At 37.2% G+C, this 22862-nt stretch overlaps 1 protein-coding gene across 21 annotated transcripts in view; it reads left to right on the top strand.

The window, feature by feature from the left end:
* The window catches only part of lrrfip1b (leucine rich repeat (in FLII) interacting protein 1b), a 41008-nt gene that overhangs the window by 1235 nt on the left and 16911 nt on the right, over window positions 1–22862 (top strand). For 7 of the 21 annotated variants that reach the window (XM_084425792.1, XM_084425783.1, XM_084425788.1 and 4 more), the window contains exons 2-7: window positions 15790–15876; window positions 17541–17558; window positions 17807–17854; window positions 18363–18407; window positions 19443–19493; window positions 20516–20581. In XM_084425792.1, the coding sequence (XP_084281918.1) occupies window positions 15790–15876; window positions 17541–17558; window positions 17807–17854; window positions 18363–18407; window positions 19443–19493; window positions 20516–20581 (315 nt within the window). The remainder of the gene's footprint in view (window positions 1–15789; window positions 15877–17540; window positions 17559–17806; window positions 17855–18362; window positions 18408–19442; window positions 19494–20515; window positions 20582–22862) is intronic. The other 14 variants (XM_084425790.1, XM_084425791.1, XM_084425785.1 and 11 more) reach the window with 7 other exon arrangements.

The raw sequence follows: 22862 nt of genomic DNA, 5'->3' as shown, positions 1-22862 counted from the left end.
TACTCTGCCATATGTGATCCTACATCGTCCTCTTGTCGTTTGGCTTTCAGTTTGTAATGAAAAGCAGACACAAGCAGCTAGATTTATTTCTTTTCTGAGAGGAAAATGTGCGTTATAAATGCAGAAAATAAATGGTGCAGGGATTTAGTCAAGCTTGCTAATTTTACTTATACTCATCAAATATTATCTTGCCTACTACACATTTTATTCTATCAATTATTTATCATAAACAGTTAATGGATGTTGTTATAATTAAGTCATCTTATTCCTAATGTTTCAAAAGATGTTCCATATTAAAAGTCAGCTATTTGTGTTTCATGAGTTCACACCTCTGATTAGATAGAGTAAAAGAGTATGCGTATTTTGGCGTGCTGTCCGGGGGAGGGCTCCGAGCTCGGAATGTATCCCGAACCCAGAGTGCCCCCCATATCTCTCGTTAGGATAGTAACCAGGCGAGTGTGAGGACACAGGGTTGTGGAGGGATGCAGACAAAAACTGTCTAGGAACATAGGTGAGTCAGCTACATATTCATACAGTAGGCCTCTCATGCTGATCGGATAGATCATTTGAACGTTCTCCTCCCGAACTTTGTTAATAAAACATAATTTTGTGTCACTTAGTTCTTTACAAAAATATTTAGGTTTTCAGGTTCACCTAATAACCTCTGTGACCTTTTGGATCAACTGACCACATCTGGAAAGCATTTCCTCACTGAAGAATCCACACATCTTCACAATTTTCCCCACCACACTTCTTTCTTCTAATTGACATTGACCATACCTTGATGCTTAGCTGGTGCCCTTAATAGGAAAAATCTTTCAATGTAGTATGGAAATGAATCAGGGATATTTAGTCTATAAAATTAGCTCCAGTTAAGGGATGGAAAAAGTAATGATGCTTTGCATCATTTGCCCTCTGGTCCTTTTGTTCTTGTAAAACTCTGTACCCACCCTCTTTTAAACTTACCATCCCTCTAACAGGATGAATCAGTCCCTGTAGAGTAGAATAAACTCTACATCCGCAAATGTTTCTTCCTTTCTCATTGAAACTGCACATTCAGCCATTGCCTAAGGCAGGGAGAATTGAGTCGAAGTTAAAGGAATAGTTAAAAACAATTAAAATGTTGTCATTATTTTCACATCTTCATGCTATTCCAAACCCCTATGACTTTCCTTCTTCTGTTTAACACAAAAGTTGATTTTCTTTTTAACTGGCTGCTGTTTTCAATATAATGAAAATAAACGACAAATGTTGCTAACAGGCTCAACAAAAATGTACCATAAAAGTATTGTTATTGTTGTCCATACGATTTGTGACTTATTTTCCATTAACAGGCAGAAATTTAAGTTGTCACACTGAAAACTTTATCCGCCCTGCCTGTCCAATTCATGAACAATTAAGTTGATTAAATGCACTTGCGTTTGTGCTTTCTGGAACTAAAATGATTGAAAAACTGTGCACTTAGTCTGATCTTTTCAGTGATTCATTTGGTCCAGTTCACAAAATCTGCTTACACATTCATGGGTCATAGCCGATTTGTGCCACACAGGAGGAAAAAATCTGAATTGTGTCACTTGAACCATGTTATGTAAATGTGGTGTTAGACAGCTCTGTTTAGGCATGAATTAGGTGTGCAATCTGATATGGTGTCATTATCACACTGTGCCACTCAGACAGCTATGTAGCACTTACAAGGTTCATCTGTGATCAGTATAATCAACATCTCTGCCATCTGAGCTGTTTTTATACACTAGGCATTAGGGAACAGCAAAACTCTGTAGAAACTTGATCACTTTTCTTTCCTGTTTGTTCGCAGATGCGTTTTGGATTGGGGTGTAGACTTTGTTTCAATGTGGCGCTAGTTAGTTATTGCCATGACGGTCATGTGAAAGTCTTATAAAGTCTTTCCCACCCATTTTATAGTTGATGCAATGTTTTTATTTAGCCTAAACAATGCTTGTTATATTGTCCTAATAGATTTTTGGCTTCTTCTCAGCATGTTTCTGAGCTTAAACTGCTCGCTCTGTTTTATTGTACAGTGATGGTTTGGTCTGCTCATCACAATACAGGAATAATGGAGACATGTTTTGATACAGCGTAGATGACAATAAAGCCGTGTATACCAGCCTCCTACGTTTCTGCTGCTGCATCAGAAGAGGTAGTAGTCCAGCGTGATGGCTACATACCGTCATGTTGTAGATAAGACCGCATCTGTATTGCAAATCCCTCCACGTTGCTGTTGTTGTTGTTGTTGTTGTTTTTGGAGTATGCAATGCAATGTCATAAAAACCAAAGCAGATATTACGGAAAACAAAAGAGCACCACAGGACACACATTGAATCTGAACAGTTGCAATACACAATGTGGACAGTCAATGATTTTGATTCCAATCGGATACACAAATAATCGGATTTGCACTGACAGTATGAACATTGCCAAAGGTCCTTTATTGGGCCCAGGGGATAGGGGTCCACCCATACAATTTGACTGCAATGATAGCAGATGTCTCAATTAAACAAAACAGCCAGTGCAGAAACAAAACTTTTTTTCTGGAAATTTGCTGCACAATTACCTGAATGTCAGTATTGTTTTTATTGACATTCCCCAAAAATCATTAAATTATTATTATTATAAAATACATTTAAATTATGAGCCCCAATAAATGAATTCTGATGTTTCTTTGTGGTACTCATATTATGGATCCAGCGAAATGGAGAGAATTTGAGAATTAATTGAATGCAATCTGAACTCCATGATGACCTCCTTTCAAGTGAAATATCTTTACTGTGTTTTAGTTGCACAGAAGCAGAAATCACATCTCATGATCCAAATTTAACATCTACCTCAGTCACAGCATGTGGAGTCCATTGGAACTTTGGACTCCATTCACATTCGACTCTTTTTCCACTTACTGCCCTTGTATTTTCCAACTCCTGAGACAGGAAGCAGAAAGCCTTCAAGGCTGTACGTCTTAGGCTTTGTTCCAAATGGCACTCTTGATATGTACTTATGGTGTTGCAGACCTGCCATGGCTCGTGTGCCTGTGAGACAGTAGAACATCCCATTGGATATTTTAGGGATTTCGCGACCGCCCACTTTGCAGAAGCACTAATGCAGGCTCCAGCAAAACTTTACTGGACAGTTTATGCGACATAACGTCACCAAAGTGTGGATTTTGAAGTAGACCGAAAGGTTAAGCATGACATTTGAGACCTTGTGAAGGCTTCTGGCAGTTATTAATGCAAAAAGGTTGTGATTTAAACTCTCTACATTGCAAGTAAATCACACACATATGCGACTAAATAATGTCTATCATTAGCTACAGGCTAAGTAGTTTAACATAGTTTCTCTCTCTGTCTCCATGTCTTTACACCACAGTGAGTGCACTATTCCTATTCACAGTGTATTTGACACACTCCTGGCTTGGCTGCGAGTGCTCTTGTGTTTCTCTCACACACAAGCAAAGAGAGAGAAAGCAAGAGAGTCTTATATACCACATACTAATGCACTACAACATAATATTCTTTATTTTTTTCCTGTCAAAAAGATTTATAATCATAATTTCCTGTCATAATTTGTTCAGAATTATTCAGCCTTTAAAGTCACCATGAAATCAAAATTGAAGTTTTTTGGCTTTTGGTATGAATATGTTAGCCTTTACTGTTATCTATAAGCTAGTGTTACTGTGCTCAAAAACAATGACAGTCTCTCACTCAAAAACAGGAAGTCTTTCACTTCCGCCAATATGGATCAATGATTTCACATTGCACTTCAGCTTCTCATCAGATTTTCTGTCCAATCGAATTCTCTCTAGAATCTGAAGCGTCCCGCCCCCTGCACTATAAATAGACGCTGTAGCTGTGGCTAAAATCATCACTTGTTCAAACATTTACTATTTTCTACATGGTGAATGGCACATAGTGCACTATTTAGGGGATAGGGAACAATTCAGACAGTGTAAACATTGGGGCGAATGAAGTCTGGTTCTACGTTAGTGTCACACGAACCTCCATAGCGCACACAGTCTGCTCCGGTCCAGAGACATGATATCTCAGAGCGGATTGTATGCACGAGTCCGCGCAGACCACAAAACGGACCCATTTGAATTCTGCACAGAATGCTGTATTATGGATGAGATTAGGAGGAGAAACGGTTAGAGATTAAGAGGAAACTGCGGCTTTACCAAGCACAATGGCTCTGGCCGAGCTGTGATATAAACTAAACGCTACTGGCTATTTTAAAAAAGGGGAGGAGCTGTTAGATATGTCCCACCCTGTCTTCCTGTTTCAGTGGAAATTATCAGCTGCGGCTGGATGTAACCGATCGGCGAGAGTTGCCGCGTACAGGAGGGGAGGAGCTGAAAACAGAGACGTGAAGTCGGACACTTTCTGCTTCCCGTAGTGACCGCTCACGTGGGGTTTGCATACTTTACCACCGCTGAAGTGAAATAAATGCAATATTTCCATTTAATACTTTATGTACTGCTAAATACAACGTATGTTTGTACAAGAATAAAGTTCAACATAAGCCTATACTATTTAAATACCAATGTAGTGGGGTCTACGTTTTTTTAATCAGTTTTATTTTGATGAACATGACAATATAACATTGTGACTACATGAAAATTGCTTTTACTGTTATAAAAAACAGACTTGTGAACATTAGTGGAACTAAAGGTGATTGAATAAACATGAAACACACGTGATCGTTGTCATGTGGTGGATTCGGCCAATCGTGGAACAGTTGTCGTCATCAGAGCTTGTGCAGCCACTCTTGAGAAGCTACGCAGAATGAATCAGCCGACTGCCTTAGAATCGCTCTCGCGGTACTTTGATGGCATACGTCACAGTCACTTGGCATCGGCGCTGTCTCAAGTCGGACACAATTTCTAACCGGCATGCACTGCTTCAAGTCAGCCGCTGATCGGTCTTCGCAGGCCGCGCTGTATGAAGTCGAACAAGCCTTACATCAACACATTGAATAATGCTGAGTGTTTCAAGTGGCGGGAATAACGCGCAAGCAGCAATCTTATTGGCTAGTGCTCATCGCGTTTTGAACGAATGTAGACAACATTATTCATGAGCCCAGCAGCATATCAGACCTTTTATATCGTAGTAGAATTAATAATAGTAGTATTTTATTAGGGTTATTGTTCGTTTTTTTACAGAAACACTGATTAACCAATAATGTCAAGCATTGCTACCTGCCCATAAGAAAATGACTAGCCAATGGCAATTCTATTGCCACGGTGTGCATAGAGGGTTGGTTTGTGGAGGGAAAAGTGTGGTTTTTGGCTCACGAGGTGAAGAGAATTTAGCTGACCTAGTAGTAGAAGTGTATTTAGCCCCTGCCTCACTGCAGCAACAGATTGGCCAGCCACCACCCACTGACCTGCATTCTTTAAGCCTCTCCACAACATCCTGTGTTAATCGCCCCTCTAGGAGCTTCAATACTGTGCATCATTTTGGCCGCTTTCATTCAACTCCTCAGATAACTAAAATGTATTCCCTTACAGGGCTACTGATGACAGTTTCCAGTGTAAAGTGCCAGGAATGCAGAGGCAGTTATTCTGTTAGTCACGCAGGGTCATATATCAGCATATTCTGCTCTCTGTGGTGCAGTGGAAGGCAAAGCTGATGTTGTAGGCCATTGCGAGTGTGCATGTTAGGGGGGTTGCAGTAAGCCTGCGATTAAGTTGCTGGGTAGACCAAGGTGAGGAGCAGACAGGAAGTGATGCTTTATGGGCCTGCATTGCGCTCTAAGAGCAGATTAGTCTGGAGCTACTCTCCATGGCCGTCTAATCTTCTGCACTGTCACCTAGAAAACACAAACAACTGATTCCCTATTATTGTGTTTTACATTTACTCAGAATCACTGTTCAACCAGTTTATCTGGCCAGTATCACATAATTGTTTAATCATTGTTTATTTGCACACTCTGTGTTGTTTCAGTACCAAATTAACCAACAGAATTATGCAAATCAGGTAATGCCACAAATAAGCCAACAACTTTTGCGCCGAAGGCAATTTGTACTGTGCAATTTTCCCTCTTGCAGGCCATTTCTGAGTGCTTAGTTGTGGAGGATCCAGACTACCATGCTAAACTATACTATTACGATCCAGGCTCTGTAAAATGATCAGAGGTGGGTATAGAGTATCCAAAAACTGTACTCAAGTAAAAGTACAAGTACTTAAAGTAAAAGTAATAATCTTAATAGTTACTTGAGTAAGAGTAAAAAGTATCCAATGAAAAAAACTACTCAATAGCTAGTTACTTCGGATCATATAGGCTATAGGCCTATATATAACATGATATTATTTAGGCCTAGATATTTTTAAATGACTATTAATATCATAATTAGATAGGCTATCTTTGCAACAAAAACAGAAGAGACAAGCATTATTTCTGCCATCTGTAGCCCGAAAATCATTGCCTGCCCTTTAATAGTAGCCTAATTAATAGTAACTTATACAACTACAATTGGATTATTAGACAATGTCGAAATAAAGTGACTCTGCAGAGTTTTGCATTCACATTACTGCACACACATTACCGCGGGATGGTGGGTGTTCATTTCATAAACTGTGGACAATGGTAGCTTATTTAATGTATAAATTAATGTATATGTCCAAAAAACGGGTAATGTCGTGCTATCGTGGCGTAATAATCTGTTGTAAAATGTATTACCTGAATGAAATGAAATCGAATGTATCGTCCGTTGGAATCATTCATTCACAGACAGCATACGAAGATGTTCAAACTTCAACTAATAGATCTTCATCGCTGGCAAAAATATGATGCATTTGCAGATTTGCTTTCACTGACTGTACTGTAGGTCCACGGCCACTTCATCTAACGCTCTTGATGTTCTTAAATCTTCCTGTTACGACTCCGAGTCGAGTCGAGTGTGAATTGAAAGCGCTTCAGACGATTCAGTGCTTGCAGGAAACTGAACAGATCATTCAAACTGATTCGCGAACCGATTTAGACAGATCTGCCAACTTGTTTGATAAAGTCTTTGAACAGAATCGACTCAAAAGAGTGATTCATTGTGAATTGAGCATCGATCATGCCCAGAGATACAGCGCGCTTGGTAAACTACGCATTTAACAACATGTGTTGCATTAAAATAAAGTAACGAGAGGAACGTCGCCCAACGTAACGAAGTAAAAGTACATTTTTTTCATTAGAAAATTAAAATTAAATTAAAATAGAAAATGTAAACAAAATATTTATCTTCTAAAATATTTAGTGGTGGCTTTATACAAGCAATAATTGGGTAAATGACATGATGGTTTTTTTTTTTTAAATCTTTTATCTTATTAAAAAAATATATTTAAAAAATGCAATTCATTCAAAAACTGACTTGAATGAATCTGCATTAAAATTCTTAAAAAAGAAAACCTTGTGAATATTCCATATGAATTATTTATTATCATTTCTTATACGATTGTTTAACAAAAATAATTTCTGCTTATTTTAAAACTTTACTAAATCTACTGAATCAGCTTAATCAAAGTCACGTGGTGCAACCACCATGCAGAAACATGCAGGAAAAAAAAAAAAACATAGTAAATAGTTAAATAAAACCAATGAATTGTCATTGAGAGTCAATAAATGTAAAAAATAATTTTCTTGCACTGAATTACGACACATACAAATATTTATTAATTTGCTCTGATTATTTTAATGATTTGCTTGTGTTTTCCTAACAAATTTCACTGAGTGTTACAAACTGAATTGGTGACTCCATTTCCAGTCCACACACACACACACACACACACACACACACACACACACACACACACACACATTTGTGATCTGAATTGTGAGTCAGCATACTTGATATTCAAATTAACCCCTCCGCAAGACTGTGGAGGAGGAGGAACGCTCTTGTTGTTTGTTCCATCAGTCCCTATGCAAAGTTCATTTTGCACTCTTGCTCTGAGCCACATATGTTAAATATGGCTGTGAGGTGCAGGCTTGTTTGCTTTGGAGGCTATTACTATGTGTGCTCATGGTTCCAAAGACACCCAGAATGTAAGTTAAAATGTGCTGGGCCAGAACCACAGCTGCCTATATTTCATTTCTGCCATGTGGACTGCATATCAAACTTAATAAATGTTTCCATGGTAGAAGTTCTATACAATAGATCAAGAATATATTAAGGCTAGGTGATTTTGTTATAGGATTGTCTAATTGAAAGAGAGCTGAGCTGAGCTATTCTGAGCTGGTCTGCCCTGGAGCGGATTGTGAGGTAATTCACATGGGCCTGCCAAAGCATGAGTTTGATCTCAGATATTTAGCCATTCCACTGCGGCAATTTGAATCAATTTGACCTCTCTCCCTCCTTGAGTTTGATATATACACACAAACAAGTACACCATCCCAAGCACAGTCTATAGTTTATGCCAAGACTACAGACTCTACTTAAGTGCAAGTAGTTGAATCATTATTCCTTAATCTATGAAGATTAAACTCTTCTGAATACTAATTATGTGGTTGGATTATGATAGACATTTTGCTTCAGAAAGCAACATATTTTAAGCTGCAGTGTGTCAGATGTAGAATCAGGGCTCGAGACTGCACAAATCATTTTAGAACCAAGGGAATGTTTAGTTACAGAATCAATGGAGAAATTTTATGTTCACACACTACTGATCCTGATTGTACTTGTGCCAGATAAATATTGATGCTGTGTAAGAAAATTGTTGCCTATTTGGGGGAAAAATTGTTGTATTACAGTCTTCATTTTGAATCATGGTTTAATGAGGGAGTCAGCTGTTCCTGTAAACTCAGTAATGGTGCTGAATGGTTCACTGGCCGAGTTGGATTCATACCGCTTACTTATGTGAGTTTCCCATTAAAAAAGAACCAGTTCTCAAGAATTACTTGTCCTTGTCATTGTTTATTGTGATATGTTTGCTCACTTTAAAGTTGTAGCTGACTAATATGTATATATATATATATACAGTATATACACTCACCTAAAGGATTATTAGGAACACCTGTTCAATTTCTCATTAATGCAATTATCTAATCAACCAATCACATGGCAGTTGCTTCAATGCATTTAGGGGTGTGGTCCTGGTCAAGACAATCTCTTGAACTCCAAACTGAATGTCAGAATGGGAAAGAAAGGTGATTTAAGCAATTTTGAGCGTGGCATGGTTGTTGGTGCCAGACGGGCCGGTCTGAGTATTTCACAATCTGCTCAGTTACTGGGATTTTCATGCACAACCATTTCTAGGGTTTACAAAGAATGGTGTGAAAAGGGAAAAACATCCAGTATGCGGCAGTCCTGTGGGCGAAAATGCCTTGTTGATGCTAGAGGTCAGAGGAGAATGGGCCGACTGATTCAAGCTGATAGACGAGCAACTTTGACTGAAATAACCACTCGTTACAACCGAGGTATGCAGCAAAGCATTTGTGAAGCCACAACATGCACAACCTTGAGGCGGATGGGCTACAACAGCAGAAGACCCCACCGGGTACCACTCATCTCCACTACAAATAGGAAAAAGAGGCTACAATTTGCACAAGCTCACCAAAATTGGACAGTTGAAGACTGGAAAAATGTTGCCTGGTCTGATGAGTCTCGATTTCTGTTGAGACATTCAGATGGTAGAGTCAGAATTTGGCGTAAACAGAATGAGAACATGGATCCATCATGCCTTGTTACCACTGTGCAGGCTGGTGGTGGTGGTGTAATGGTGTGGGGGATGTTTTCTTGGCACACTTGAGGCCCCTTAGTGCCAATTAGGCATCGTTTAAATGCCACAGCCTACCTGAGCATTGTTTCTGAACATGTCCATCCCTTTATGACCACCATGTACCCATCCTCTGATGGCTACTTCCAGCAGGATAATGCACCATGTCACAAAGCTCGAATCATTTCAGATTGGTTTCTTGAACATGACAATGAGTTCACTGTACTAAAATGGCCCCCACAGTCACCAGATCTCAACCCAATAGAGCATCTTTGGGATGTGGTGGAACGGGAGCTTCGTGCCCTGGATGTGCATCCCACAAATCTCCATCAACTGCAAGATGCTATCCTATCAATATGGGCCAACATTTCTAAAGAATGCTTTCAGCACCTTGTTGAATCAATGCCACGTAGAATTAAGGCAGTTCTGAAGGCGAAAGGGGGTCAAACACAGTATTAGTATGGTGTTCCTAATAACCCTTTAGGTGAGTGTATATATATATATATACACTCACCTAAAGGATTATATAAAAAAAAAAAACGATATTCCTAAGCATTTTTGAATTACAACCATTTAAGTTTGGCTAGTGCATTTTCACATCTATTCTCAAAAAGACAGTTAAGGGGTTAAAGAGAGGCAATGAAAATAAAAACACAACAGTCAAGTATCACAACACAAGTAAAAGTCACTTTGCTGTGGTAAAAGACTTATTTTAGTCACTGTACATGTAAAAGATACAAAATTATTACTTTGACCCCAAGGAACACACACCACTTACAAACATTTTGAACATTAAGTGTACAGATACGTATATCTGTTTATTATGACATTCAATGTATTTCACTTATTTAACTCATTTTCTGTTTGTATAAGAGCCTTATTACAAGTTACATACTCTATTAACAATTTTTTTTTAATCCTCTAAAAAATGTCTATAAAAATATTTAAGATCTATTCATATTAAAATTAAATTATTCTAATATTATGTTATTATATTATCTGAACCACAGCTATTCACATTTATTGTTGAAATTAAACTTTAAAATGTATACACTCAATATACTAATTACAACTGCAAAAGACTATAAACGTAGGGAAATATCCAGACATATCAACATTAACTCTTACAGTTCATAACTATTACAGTTCAGACACCTACAGTTCAATTCCATAACCTTGACCCCGACCCCGACGGCATTCCACATGACTTCATCCTCAGACTCACTTGATTCACTATTATTTAATGAAACCATCATTGTGTTTGCAAGTACATTCAAACTCTTGGGCATCTCATCTTGAACTGCAGCTGGTATAGGTGGTAGTACCTGTGCTACATCTTCAATTATGGGATGGTCATCATCTGAAATAAAAAATGAAGAATCAATAACTGGTAGACTATATTAAATGTTTTCAAAAATGTCTAAACTAGATATGCACTCAAGTAGGCTATTTCACCCAAGACCTGTAAAAACTTTTAGGATATTATATTATATGCAAGTTCACAGAGTTGATCTCTTTCCTGGCTCTGAAAGAATCTAGTTCCTTATGGTTCCATAGGGAGGCCTGTGGGGTCCTGACACAGCTGAGGAGGAAAGGAACATCTGTCATATTCTGCCACGCTCATGCTTGATCTAGGACAGGCACTCTGTCTTCTCCTGACAGAACCTCAAATCCCTCTAATAGCAGTGACTTGCAGTCTGTTTTTACAGAGCGGTATTTAACGAAACCAGAAACTGAACATTAAAGCTCAAAATATAGCTCCCCCAGTGTAGGAATCCAGCCAAAGAAGAAAAACGCAGATTGCAGTGACTGTATTTCTTTCTTCTCTTTGGTAGAGTGTATTTGCAAAAAGATTTAGTGCTTTAGAAATCATTCATGTATGACAGCTGCGACAATCAGTGAAGCTGGAGCCTTTCATAATTAAAGAAGCTTAATATTGCATTAGTAGTAATAATGTTATTTCACTACGATTTAGTTCTGCACCAATACATGAAACCAACAAAAATCAGTGGTCTAAAGAATGTACACAAGTCTGGTATGACTGATAAGGCACCAGTTTATCGCATACACATGTGTCTCATGCTGAGTCACTGATCAAAGGGTTTTAACCTGTGGAGATACTGGCATGTGCATGTGTTTTAACTGTTCATTATTGGTGCCGTATTTCAGTAGACATTATGGCAATCGTTTCTCAAACTGTGGTTGGGATCTCTTCTTGTTTCTTTATTAATATTGTCCATTAGAATCTTCAGCCTAATATTGCTTAACGTACACTTGTTGACTAGTTGGGTTGTTCATTTTCTTTTACAAAATATGCTCATCATGATAACCACTGTGTCCACCTGGATTATTAACATGATTATACTATGGTAAAACTGAAAATGCACAAAAAAAATAAATAAAATGACAGAAAGATTCTGAAAGGTTACTTCACAATATGGAGATCACATATTAGTGCATGGCTCTCTGGAACTCGATTTTGGTTGGGCACAATCCAGCAGTCTGATATTTCATAATATTTATTGAAACAGTGCATATCAGACCACTTATCTATAGGTAAAGGCCTTTACCCACCAGCACAAATGTTTGGCACAAAAAATGGTGCAAATTTTGCATGGGATTTGTCAGTTTGAACCAGTGCGAATAAACGGCAGGTGGTCCGAATAAAAATACAAATTCACTCTCTGACAGTAGGTGGCGCTTATGGAAAAATGTTTTATGTTTTCAAACAGCCATTCAGATTTTTGTATTCTCTATGGGGTTTATTAAATAACACCAAATGAAATAGTGCAGAGAAAAGAGAGCCGGTTGCGGATTCTTTCTCTGCCATTCACTGTCGCTTATAGCTAAATAATCTGTTCATTAGTGCCACCAAGGCATGTGCTGCATCCAAATATGCCTACTTACATACTACATTGTGGGCGAAAAACAGCATGTGAGCCAAGCAGCATGTACAAATCCATTTTGTTTATAAAACAATAAAGGCGAAAAGTATCCTAATTACCTACTTCTAGCGGGATTCTGAAGTGCACACGCAACTGACACTGTAGGTCACGTCAATTTTATTCATACTACACACATTCATACTAGGCTATATAGAACATACTTTTTTATAGAACATAGACATGTCATGTGACCAAAAACACGAATGTCATTGGTTGGCCAGTTTTCTTAACAGTGCGATGGAAAAGAGATTAGAACACTTCTCAATAAAAAAATCTGTCACATTGACGCTATGCAATTGTTTACTGTATGTAGGCCTGAGTAGATGCATTAACAGTCGTTCATTCAAATTAAAACGCCTAAATTTTGCGTCATACATTTGTTTTGATGTGAACTGGCCTTAACTGAAACAGATGCTACACTTCATATTCTTTCTTCTTTTATAGAAACACAACTGGTGCCATTTTGTGTCTCACTTATTGATTGTGGTGAAAATAACCTCAGAGGACTTCATTATTAATATTACTGTAATATTGTTGCAGTGTTTGTCTTGTTGCTATGTAGTTTTGTACATTGTAGTGAACTTTTTTTCCTGGCGGAAGCTAAGATAATATACATGTACAATTATACAGTTTATATTGTAACAGTTTTCCATTGTTATGTCTCTGATAGTCAGTAGTGTGAGAGTTGCTCTGCTGAGCAGTGTGAACTCCCAGCTCCCTGCATGCTGTTGACAGGCCAGTGGACGTGGTTGGCAGGATCTAGGCCAGAGGCTTGTCTGAAGCCCCTTATTCAATGAGTTGTGACTTGTTCAGACAAAAGAAACAGAGCTGCTTTCTAACAGTCTGTTTGTGTCGCCTCGGCAAGCTTGTTATGCTGTCCACTTTCAGAGATTTAGCCAGACTTCATACAGTGCATTAGCCTATGCTGTCTGGATATATTGCATGCACAACAAAACTCTTGCTCTTCCGGAGCTTATAAAATAAAATAAATCATTTTATGCTACTTTAATAATTTTGGGGTAAAACAAAAAGGTAGCACAATGGAATTGACTAATTTCATTCAACAGAGACAGGCTGTTTTCACACAAAGGTTTGATTTCCTCGTTTGAATTCCCCTTACCACCACTGATCTCTATTCACATTGTAATTTACACATTATACATTATATTATGCAGTGCTGGGTAATAACTGATTACAGGTAATCTGGATTTCGTAATTAGATTTAAAAAAAAAAAGAAGTATTTGTAATTGTAATTAGATTATATTACATTTTAAAATACTTGTAATCAGACTACAGTTCATTTTGTATTGATTACATGATTACTTGTTATTCTCACAATGGCACTAAATTATTCATAATTCATTGATTCCACTTCTTTGTGAAAAATCTCCTTTCTATAAAATTTTCTGCACACACTCACACCCCAAACTGCCTTATCTAGTTACTTATTAAAAACGTACGGTTTCAAAAATGAAAGTAACAACATCATAATTCGCATTTTTGTCAAAAACGCGTTGTTTCGTGTGTGTCCCTTTAAATACAAATGAGCTGCTGCTCTCGGCACAAAGGGCAGAGCTTCAAGAGCTTGTGTGTGTTAGCTACTCTGATTACATGTTCTGCCTTTTATATTTAAACTCGAGTCGGACAATGATGGAGAGACTCAAGAAGAAGTGACAACATGTAGAATGCAACAGGACGTTTCTGAATGGTTAGTTGTTAACTATCTTCAAGTCATGGATTAGCATATTCTGTCATGATAATCTATAAAATCGCTCGTGTGGGAACTCCTGTAAGATGCCTACTGAGTGACATGATATTGCATTTGTGTTACGTACTGTATTGCATGTGAAAAGACGGATGCGACAGCTTGAGCAGACTCACAAATGTGCTCTACTACAACAACTCTTCCTCTTCTCAACATGGACTGCGTGTTCCCGGGGGCGGGGTTTATGTACATTTTAGGGTTAGTGATGTCACTAACCCGGGAGGAATGTCATGTAGTCCCTAGTCCTTAAACAACAATTTCTTTAAAAGCAAATACCTTCCTTTGCTTTGAACTCTGAGTGTTATAACTTTGCAGATGTTGTTTATGCTCAAACAACAACATTACACACTATTTCAAGTTTGAAAAATGAAATCATAATCAACCACCACTTAAATACATTTAATACGTCTACATTAAAAATATAAAAAAATTCGATATGAATATCCCACATTTCTGCCACAATGGTAAATGATGGCCATTTGTTGAATGAAAAGCCTTGTGACTGTATCGTATCGAACAGTGTTTCTCCTGTTTGTCAGTTCTGTTCCATCTGGCTTTAGTTTAAACCACTGAGACATTTGAAGTGTGAGGACCAAAAAATGCTATTTGTATGGTGACAGATAGTAAGCATTTACAATGATGTACATCAGTTGGGTTGTTGAGCAGTATTTCTTTCTCAGTTATGCTTTGGGTTTCACTTGTTGACCGGAAATGGCAGCTTGGAGGCAGTGAGTGAGCTATTCCTTCCTGGCACAGTTTGTGTGTGTGCGTGCTTTGCTGGTAACTTTAGTTCACAATCGGTGTTTGTGGTCACAGTATCACAATCTATGTATACAGCTTACAATATTACAATCTATTAATGCTTATTTTCATGTTTATATAACAGTCGATTATATTTTTCCTTGACCATCATGTTGATTTTGTTGTTGTTATGTTTCAAACATTTTCTTTATAGGTAGAACAGTCATTTCTAATGGTTCTTAATCTTAGTTATGGTGCTACTGATTGGTACTCATTTCCATGGGACTTCCACCCCCTCAAGACAATGATGAGATTAAAACTATAATGGATTAATCACTGAAAGTCTGTCAATAGCTTAATTAGATTACATTCCAAGAACTCTCAACTTCAATTTTAGCATTCGCTCTACATAGAACTCAAGCAGAAAAGGGTTTTCTCTGTCATACAATTTTCCTTTCTCACTCACACTGGTAAATAGTCTTGACTTTCATTTGTAAAAAAAAAAAAAAAAAAAAAAAAACTGCTTTATGTGATTAGTGTTTTCTCTATTGGGCAATTCTGACTCTGAATCTCTCTCTCTCTCTCTCTCTCTCTCTCTCTCTCTCTCTCTCTCTCTCTTTCTACCAGGCGGAGGCAAGACTGGCAGCTAAACGGGCAGCCCGGGCAGAAGCTCGAGAAATCCGTATGAAGGAATTGGAGAGGCAACAGAAAGAGGTCAGGAGATAATCTGTTTGGCAGACTGTTGCAGTTCTAGTTTCTTCTTAGGCTATAACAAATAGCCTGTGTTGTATGGTTCTACATAGAATTTCACACTAGCTTTATTTAAGCAGATCCATACAAGCAAAAGTACAATTACTAAATTCTAATTTAGTAAATATCTTGTATCATTAAATAATACAAAATAATTGTGTAAATGTTCAGTAAACAAGAAGTTAATACTGAGTAACTTAAATTTTAAAAGCAATATTGACATTTATGTTTTTGTTTTTTAACATATAGTAATTGTTTAGTGTATGAATCAGTGCTTTTGAACGAGTCAGCTTAGTGAATGTTTCATTCACTCACTCTTAATAAGGTTATAATGTAACCTGCAGTCAGATAGGGTTTGAAAATTCCCACCACTAATACACAAACTGAAATGAAAAACAAAGTGGAGTAAAATGGTTCTCCAGGACGAAAGATTTGTGAATTCTCTTTAATTTTCATAAACCACCCAAGCATTAAAGTACAGTACCACTCTCAGAATTAAACTGGAGCAGAAACACAGTTATTCATTAAATCATGATGCGGAGAAAAAAAAGTATAAATATTCCTTTTTCTTGCATATAGGTTTTGCTTAGCATATAGAAAAAGGGGGGATGCGTGTGATCATGGATCCTAGTGTGTGTATGTGTGTGTGTGCTGGTGTTAACCTTTGCTAGTTTGTGTTAGTAAACTGAAGATGTGATATGTACTGTACGTAGTGCCGAGTATGGCTTATGAGGTAACTGGGTGAATGTTATTACTTTTCACATACATTGGAGGTATATCCTTTATTTAGTACATGTATTGTCATGTGACTTTTTTGGTGTTTTAAGAGTATCATATTTCAGAATAGCTTCTTTGATCATTTTTAGCATAAAAGTGCAAATATTTGGAGTTGTCGTTTAGAGTGTTCTCTGCTATTGTGTGTGTGTTTAAATATACTGTATATTGGACTGATAATACATCACTGTTCAAAAGGTTGGGGTCATTAAAGTTTTTTAATTGTAGAAAGTCTCTTATGCTCACCTAGACTGTATTTATTTAATGAAAAATACAATGAAACAATAATTTATAAAAATTTCCTGATTCAATACTATTTCCTGAAACAGAAAATATTATTACAATTTGAAAGAATGAGCATGTTTTTATAATTAATATAGTTCAAAATGTAATTTATTCCTGTGATGGCAAAGCTGAATTTTCAGCAGCCATTACTCCAGTCTTTAGTGTCACATGATCCCTCAGAAAACATTTTAATATGCTGATAACTGAAACAGTTCTTCTTATTATTATTAATTTTATTATTATTATTAATATTAATGCTGAAAACTGTTGACTGAGAACGTTCAGTGCATCATGTGATCAATTGCTAAATTTAAATGTGATCCCCCAGGATATTGTTAATTTGTTGGCATTTTGAATCAGCATCATTTTAACAAGGCTTTTGAGAATGTTTTGGGTTGTGTAAATGGTGTGCAGGTTATAAAAATGACAGATTTTTATTCTTTATACCAGCTCTATCCTGATTTATTTACAAATGATCCCTATAGTCTCCTTTAAGCTCTTTATATCTTTCTTTTCCTGCCTCACTTTCTTTCTTTCTCTTCATCCTGGTCTCCCTGCTGTTTAATTAGATATATCAAGCGCAAAAGGTAAGATCTGTCCCTCCATAATGTCTTTCTAACAGTCCTCATATTTGATCATTAGAAATACAAGGCTGTAGTATTTTGCATTGTTTAATGAACATCAGGTTATAAAAATACAGCTAAAGCTTGAGGAAGAAATAAACAAGACCAATCTCAAACCAAGTTCTCTTGCAAATCTGTTTGTAACATCCTCCTATACTTTCATTATAACCCTTCCTCATTTGATCGTCTTGCTCTCCTCCTCTCTGCACCAGAAATACTATGGGCTGGACAACAAATGGGGCCATATTGAACAGTGGATGGTATGACCTGTTATTATACCACACTGCTGCATGCAATAGACCGCCTAAGATAGAATTCAAATTAGAAACAGGTCCCACACAGCACAGGTCCTGAATGCAGTTAATCAAACCCTAACTATCACAGTGTATCCTTCAGAGAATGAAATGTGATTGGTTGGTGTTGCATGTCTCTTAGGCAGTCTGTGTCTGATCCTCATTTCACAGGCTTTACTGGAGCAGTGGGGGGCAGGAGGCCCATCTGACATGTTAGGGCTTAGTAGAGGTGGTCATAACATACAGCAGGATTATAGGGCGGTCGCGTGACCCACATCTTAAAGCACTCAACCCTCCCTCCCCTCCCACCCCTCCAGACACCCTGTCTGAGCCCTGTAATAAACCGTGATATGACAGACAGCATAATCTCTCAGTGCATGCTTTGTTGTTCAGTTTTTGCAGTGTTTGATAGTCATGTGACCTTTTGACCTAAAACTTCCTGCTTTCTGTCCTCTTTTCCCACTCTGCTTTTCAGGAGGACAGTGAGCGGTATTCCCGCCACTCTCGGAGACATACTTCGGTCTGTATCTCTCCATCTGCTTTTTGTCCTACACTTTTATTCCCTTTTTTTATATTTCCTTAGTCCCTTTTTCCCCTTTTTTCCCCTTCTTCCTCATTCGGTTCTCCTCTTCATCACTCATTTCCTATATTTTATTTTTGCTAAAGGCCTGTAGTGTGCTGTTCATAACAGATGTCAGATGTACTTCACTCAAAAATGAAAATCACTTTATCACCTTTATGATGTTAAAAAACTAAATTTCATGCTAATTTCCATGCGGTTACAGTGAACAGGGACTGAAGCTTTCAAGCATCATAAAACTCCATTACATTGTCATAAAAATAGTCCATACAACTCTTCCAATATGAAAACGTTGTGTGAAAAAACAGACAATGTAGGCTGACACGCACACACACACACACACACACACACACACACACACACGCACACATTTACTATCTAAATGGTTACATATACTTTTTTTCATGGAAGCTTATTTCTGCCACAGCAATTACAACTTTTTATCCCACAAATCTTTCTTCTTGCTATTGCAAGTTTATATATCACAATTCTGACCTTATTTCGAGATATGACCTTGGAATTGCAAGAAATCAAATTTCGAGTTATAAACTCGGAACTGTAAGAAATAAAGTCAGAACTGTGAGATATAAACTTGGAATTGTTAGGGGGAAAAAAGTCAGAATTAGAGTTATAAAGTACAAAATGTGAGATAAACTTGCAATTGCGATAAAAAAAGAGAATTGTTAAAGTCGCATTCACTTCTTCTTTTTTTTGGTGGTGGTGGAAACAAGCTTCCATAGTTTTTATATAGCCTGTAGCTAATTATGAATACTATAACCTCAAAATATGTAGGTACACACAAAATGTTAATTATAATTTTTTTTTAAATAATTCACTGACAAAAAATGTTGTATATGCATTTAATTCTATCCTTTTTTGACCCACATTTAAAGTACACTCTCAGGCATACAGAAAAGCATGGTTTACCCAAAGCACAGTTCTAAACTCACTGTTTTCTTTGTCTTCCTGTCTCAGATATCAGATGATGAGGAGCGGATGTCTGTTGGCAGTCGGGGGAGTTTGAGGGTTAGTATACCTGTGATTCCTCCTATAAAGCTTTTCATTTGAACAGATATTCAGGACTTACACTACTGGTCAAAAGTTTGGAATCATTTTAATTCAGATTTTTTTTTATTTTGTTTTATGATTATGCTCACCAAGGCTAAAAATACTATTACAGTTTAAAATAATAAAAATTTTATTTAAATATATTTAAAAATATCATTTTAATTCCTGTGGTGGCAAAGCTGAATTTTAGGCATCAGTCTTTAGTGTCACATGATTCGATCATGTGAAATTAGTCTAATTAGTTATTAGCTCGGTTCAATGGTCAGTAATGGTTATTATTATCAATTTTGAAAACTGTTTTTTTCTGCTTAATATTTTTGTTGAAACCATGATACACTTTTCCAGTATTATTTGATGAATAGAAATGTCAAAAGCATTTATTTAAAATAGAAAGCTTTTGAAACATTCTGCCTCATTTTTTAATGTGTCCTTGCTGAATAAAAGTATCTCCCAAACTTTTGATCGCACTTTCCACAAAAATATTAAGCAGCAAAAAATGTTTTCAACAATGACAATGATAAGAAATGTTTCTTGAGCAGCAAATCAGCATATAATAATGATTTCTGACGGATCATGTGAAACTGAAGACTGGAGTAATGATTCTGAAAAGCTTTGCCATCATAGGAATAAACATTACATAAACACAAATATATTAAAATAGAAAAGTTATTTTAAATTGTAAAACATAACACAATTGCAATTAGCCTATTTTAAACTTTTGAACGGTAGTGTAAGCAAACATCAGTGAAATGCAAATAGAAACAATGTTTGTAAAATAGCTGATGGAATTGGTAACAGAATAATGAATCCAGACTCTGTGCGACTGCCGTTTGCACACAGAGTCCTTTCACTGCTTGTTCCCTCTTTCATTCATTCTTCATCACACTTGAGCAACAATCTGTCACCTCAGCTATTTTCATGGGGCTTTTTTTTATTTCTCATTCTCACATTGTTCTTTTGTCCTCCTCTGCTTACCGTAGGGTAACCACACAGATCTCTGCAGCAGCACCAGCAGTCTGCCTTCAGCCAGACTACAAAATGGACGGGTCTGTCCCTCTCACAATCCCTAGCAATCCCTCTTTATTCCTGCCTTTATAATTAGTTCCCTTCCTCATTGTTTTATCTTATAACCCTTTCTTCATTTTGCCCGCTCCTCTTTCCTCGTTCATCTCACAGGGACGCTTATTTTCAAACAACTGTCAGTCGACCACAACTAAAAAATAAATCACATTCAAAATATCCAAATTGATAGACAAATAGATGTTGTAATCAAAATGATTCAACTTTCAATGCAAATAAGGTTTATTGGCAAAATTCACTTACAGCTGTTTGCAATGAACAAATCAAACAAAAGTAATTGAAATAGTTCAACACAACAAATGTTTCAAGTGGTTTCCCCAAATTCAACTTGAAAATGCAACTTTGAATGACTTCTGTAGACTCAAAATTAACCAACCCTTTCATGGCAAGCATCTTTAATATGTAGTAGAACACTCTTTTGCTGTTGTGTACCAGCTGCAAATGAGATGTATTACCAGACACCAGCTTCTGGCTCCTCATGAGAAATGGCCTCCAGTTCAGTAATATTATTGGATTTGCGTGCTGCAACCACCTTCTTCATATCCCACCAGAGATTTTCTATGGGGTTCAAACCAGGTGACTGTGATGGCCACTGTAGAATCTTCCAGGACTTCTTCTCTTAACTTTTTGGACCATTCTTTTGACTTAACCATATTTCTAACATGCAGTCAAAAGAACGCTCGCTGGTGAAAACGTAAAAATATTTTATCAGATGTGCCTTTCATTTAGACGGCCACAGCGTTTTTGGGGCTTAAAAACGCAAAAAAGTGAAACCACCCTCCAGAGTGGAAATCTTAAAAACTCTCCACCCTTACGTAACAGCCGTTACGTAACACGTTCCCGTCTAGAGGGTAAAAACGCAAAAGTCTGCTAGACAGTGAAGGTTGTATGAAGGCGCGCGGACTTGGTGTTGTTGTGTGGCAGTGCTTCACATTGCCACCTAGCCGCCTGGAGTGCATACTACATCGAATTTCACACACTTTTGCGTCACCATATGCACGCAGATTTCCCCCCCATAACGCTCGTCTAAACGCAGAATAAAAAGTGATAACGCAACGCCACTTTTGCGTTTTCTCTTCAGATCGTTTCCGTGTAAACATAGCCTAACACTCAACAACAAACCTAGCCAGTTCAGGTATTTCATGTGTTCTAGCTTAAGTAAACCTGCTGCAACTAATGAAGCCTTCATTAGTTGCATCTGTTTTCCTGTTTTGTGATGTTGTGGGGGATTCTATTCAGGGGGTTGAATAATTTTGAGTCTGCAGAAGTCATTAAAAGTTGCATTTTTAGTTGAATTTGGGGAAGACACTTGAAACATTTGTTGTGTTGAGCTACTTCAATTACTTTGGTTTGATTTGTTCATTGCAAACACCCGAAAATCTGTAAATGTTGCCAAAAAACCTGAATTGCAATGGGGTTTGAATAATTTTAATTAAAACTGTATTGACTTTTTGTGATAAAAAAATCAATTTAAGTGATTGTATAAGCAACTCTAGAATCCAAAGGTCTGAAATTTTGATGTTAACTTAACAAAAAAATAAAAATGTTGCGGTATATTTTTAAGTACTACATTACCCACAATAGCACTGTGAAATCCACCAATTAGAGAAGTTGTTGTTACTGAAACCACATTAGCAAAACTTCTATGAAATTTTGTGAACTAAAAAAGTCCATTATTAATAGTGTAGCGATGTATGAAGCATCGCTCACCCAGAACTTACTTTGACAAACTTGAACCCAATGCAATGGAAATTTTTCGCCCTGAACCGGATGGATTCCTATCTAAATTATTTTTATTTTGGTCGCAAATATTTTCCAAACATCTGTAAATGTGTCTGCACCTTAATTTCTGCCTTAAAAAGTAGTCAAGGTTAGAATTAGTAAATCCCAAATTATAGCATGTTGAAAATGTCCCCCTGTGGTGAAAATCAAGTTTTTAATGTTGTTTATATGTCTATGTCTTGTTTTAAATATGCTTTAAGACAAACCATGTGCAAATTCATAAGTCAACACCATTGCTGAGTATTTTCTCCTTAAAACAGCAGTGAACCAAAGACAGTCTCAAAAATGCGGTTTGAAATCACTGGTGTTTTTGACGTCACAAACTACCTTGTAACCAATCACGTCAACGAGTGGATCTCTGAGCTGGTGTGAGTGAGTGGAGGCAGGGCTAATTTGCATATTCATAGAACCGTGTACACTAAATGAGGCAAGGGTGTATAGTTACATTCAAGCTATTTTAAGCCA

The sequence above is a fragment of the Rutilus rutilus genome (genome assembly GCF_951802725.1).
Source record: "Rutilus rutilus genome assembly, chromosome: 12".
In the NCBI taxonomy this organism is placed as follows: Eukaryota; Metazoa; Chordata; class Actinopteri; order Cypriniformes; family Leuciscidae; genus Rutilus; species Rutilus rutilus.
Note: the sequence above shows the minus strand (reverse complement) of the source record. Positions and strands in the feature narration are given on the sequence as shown.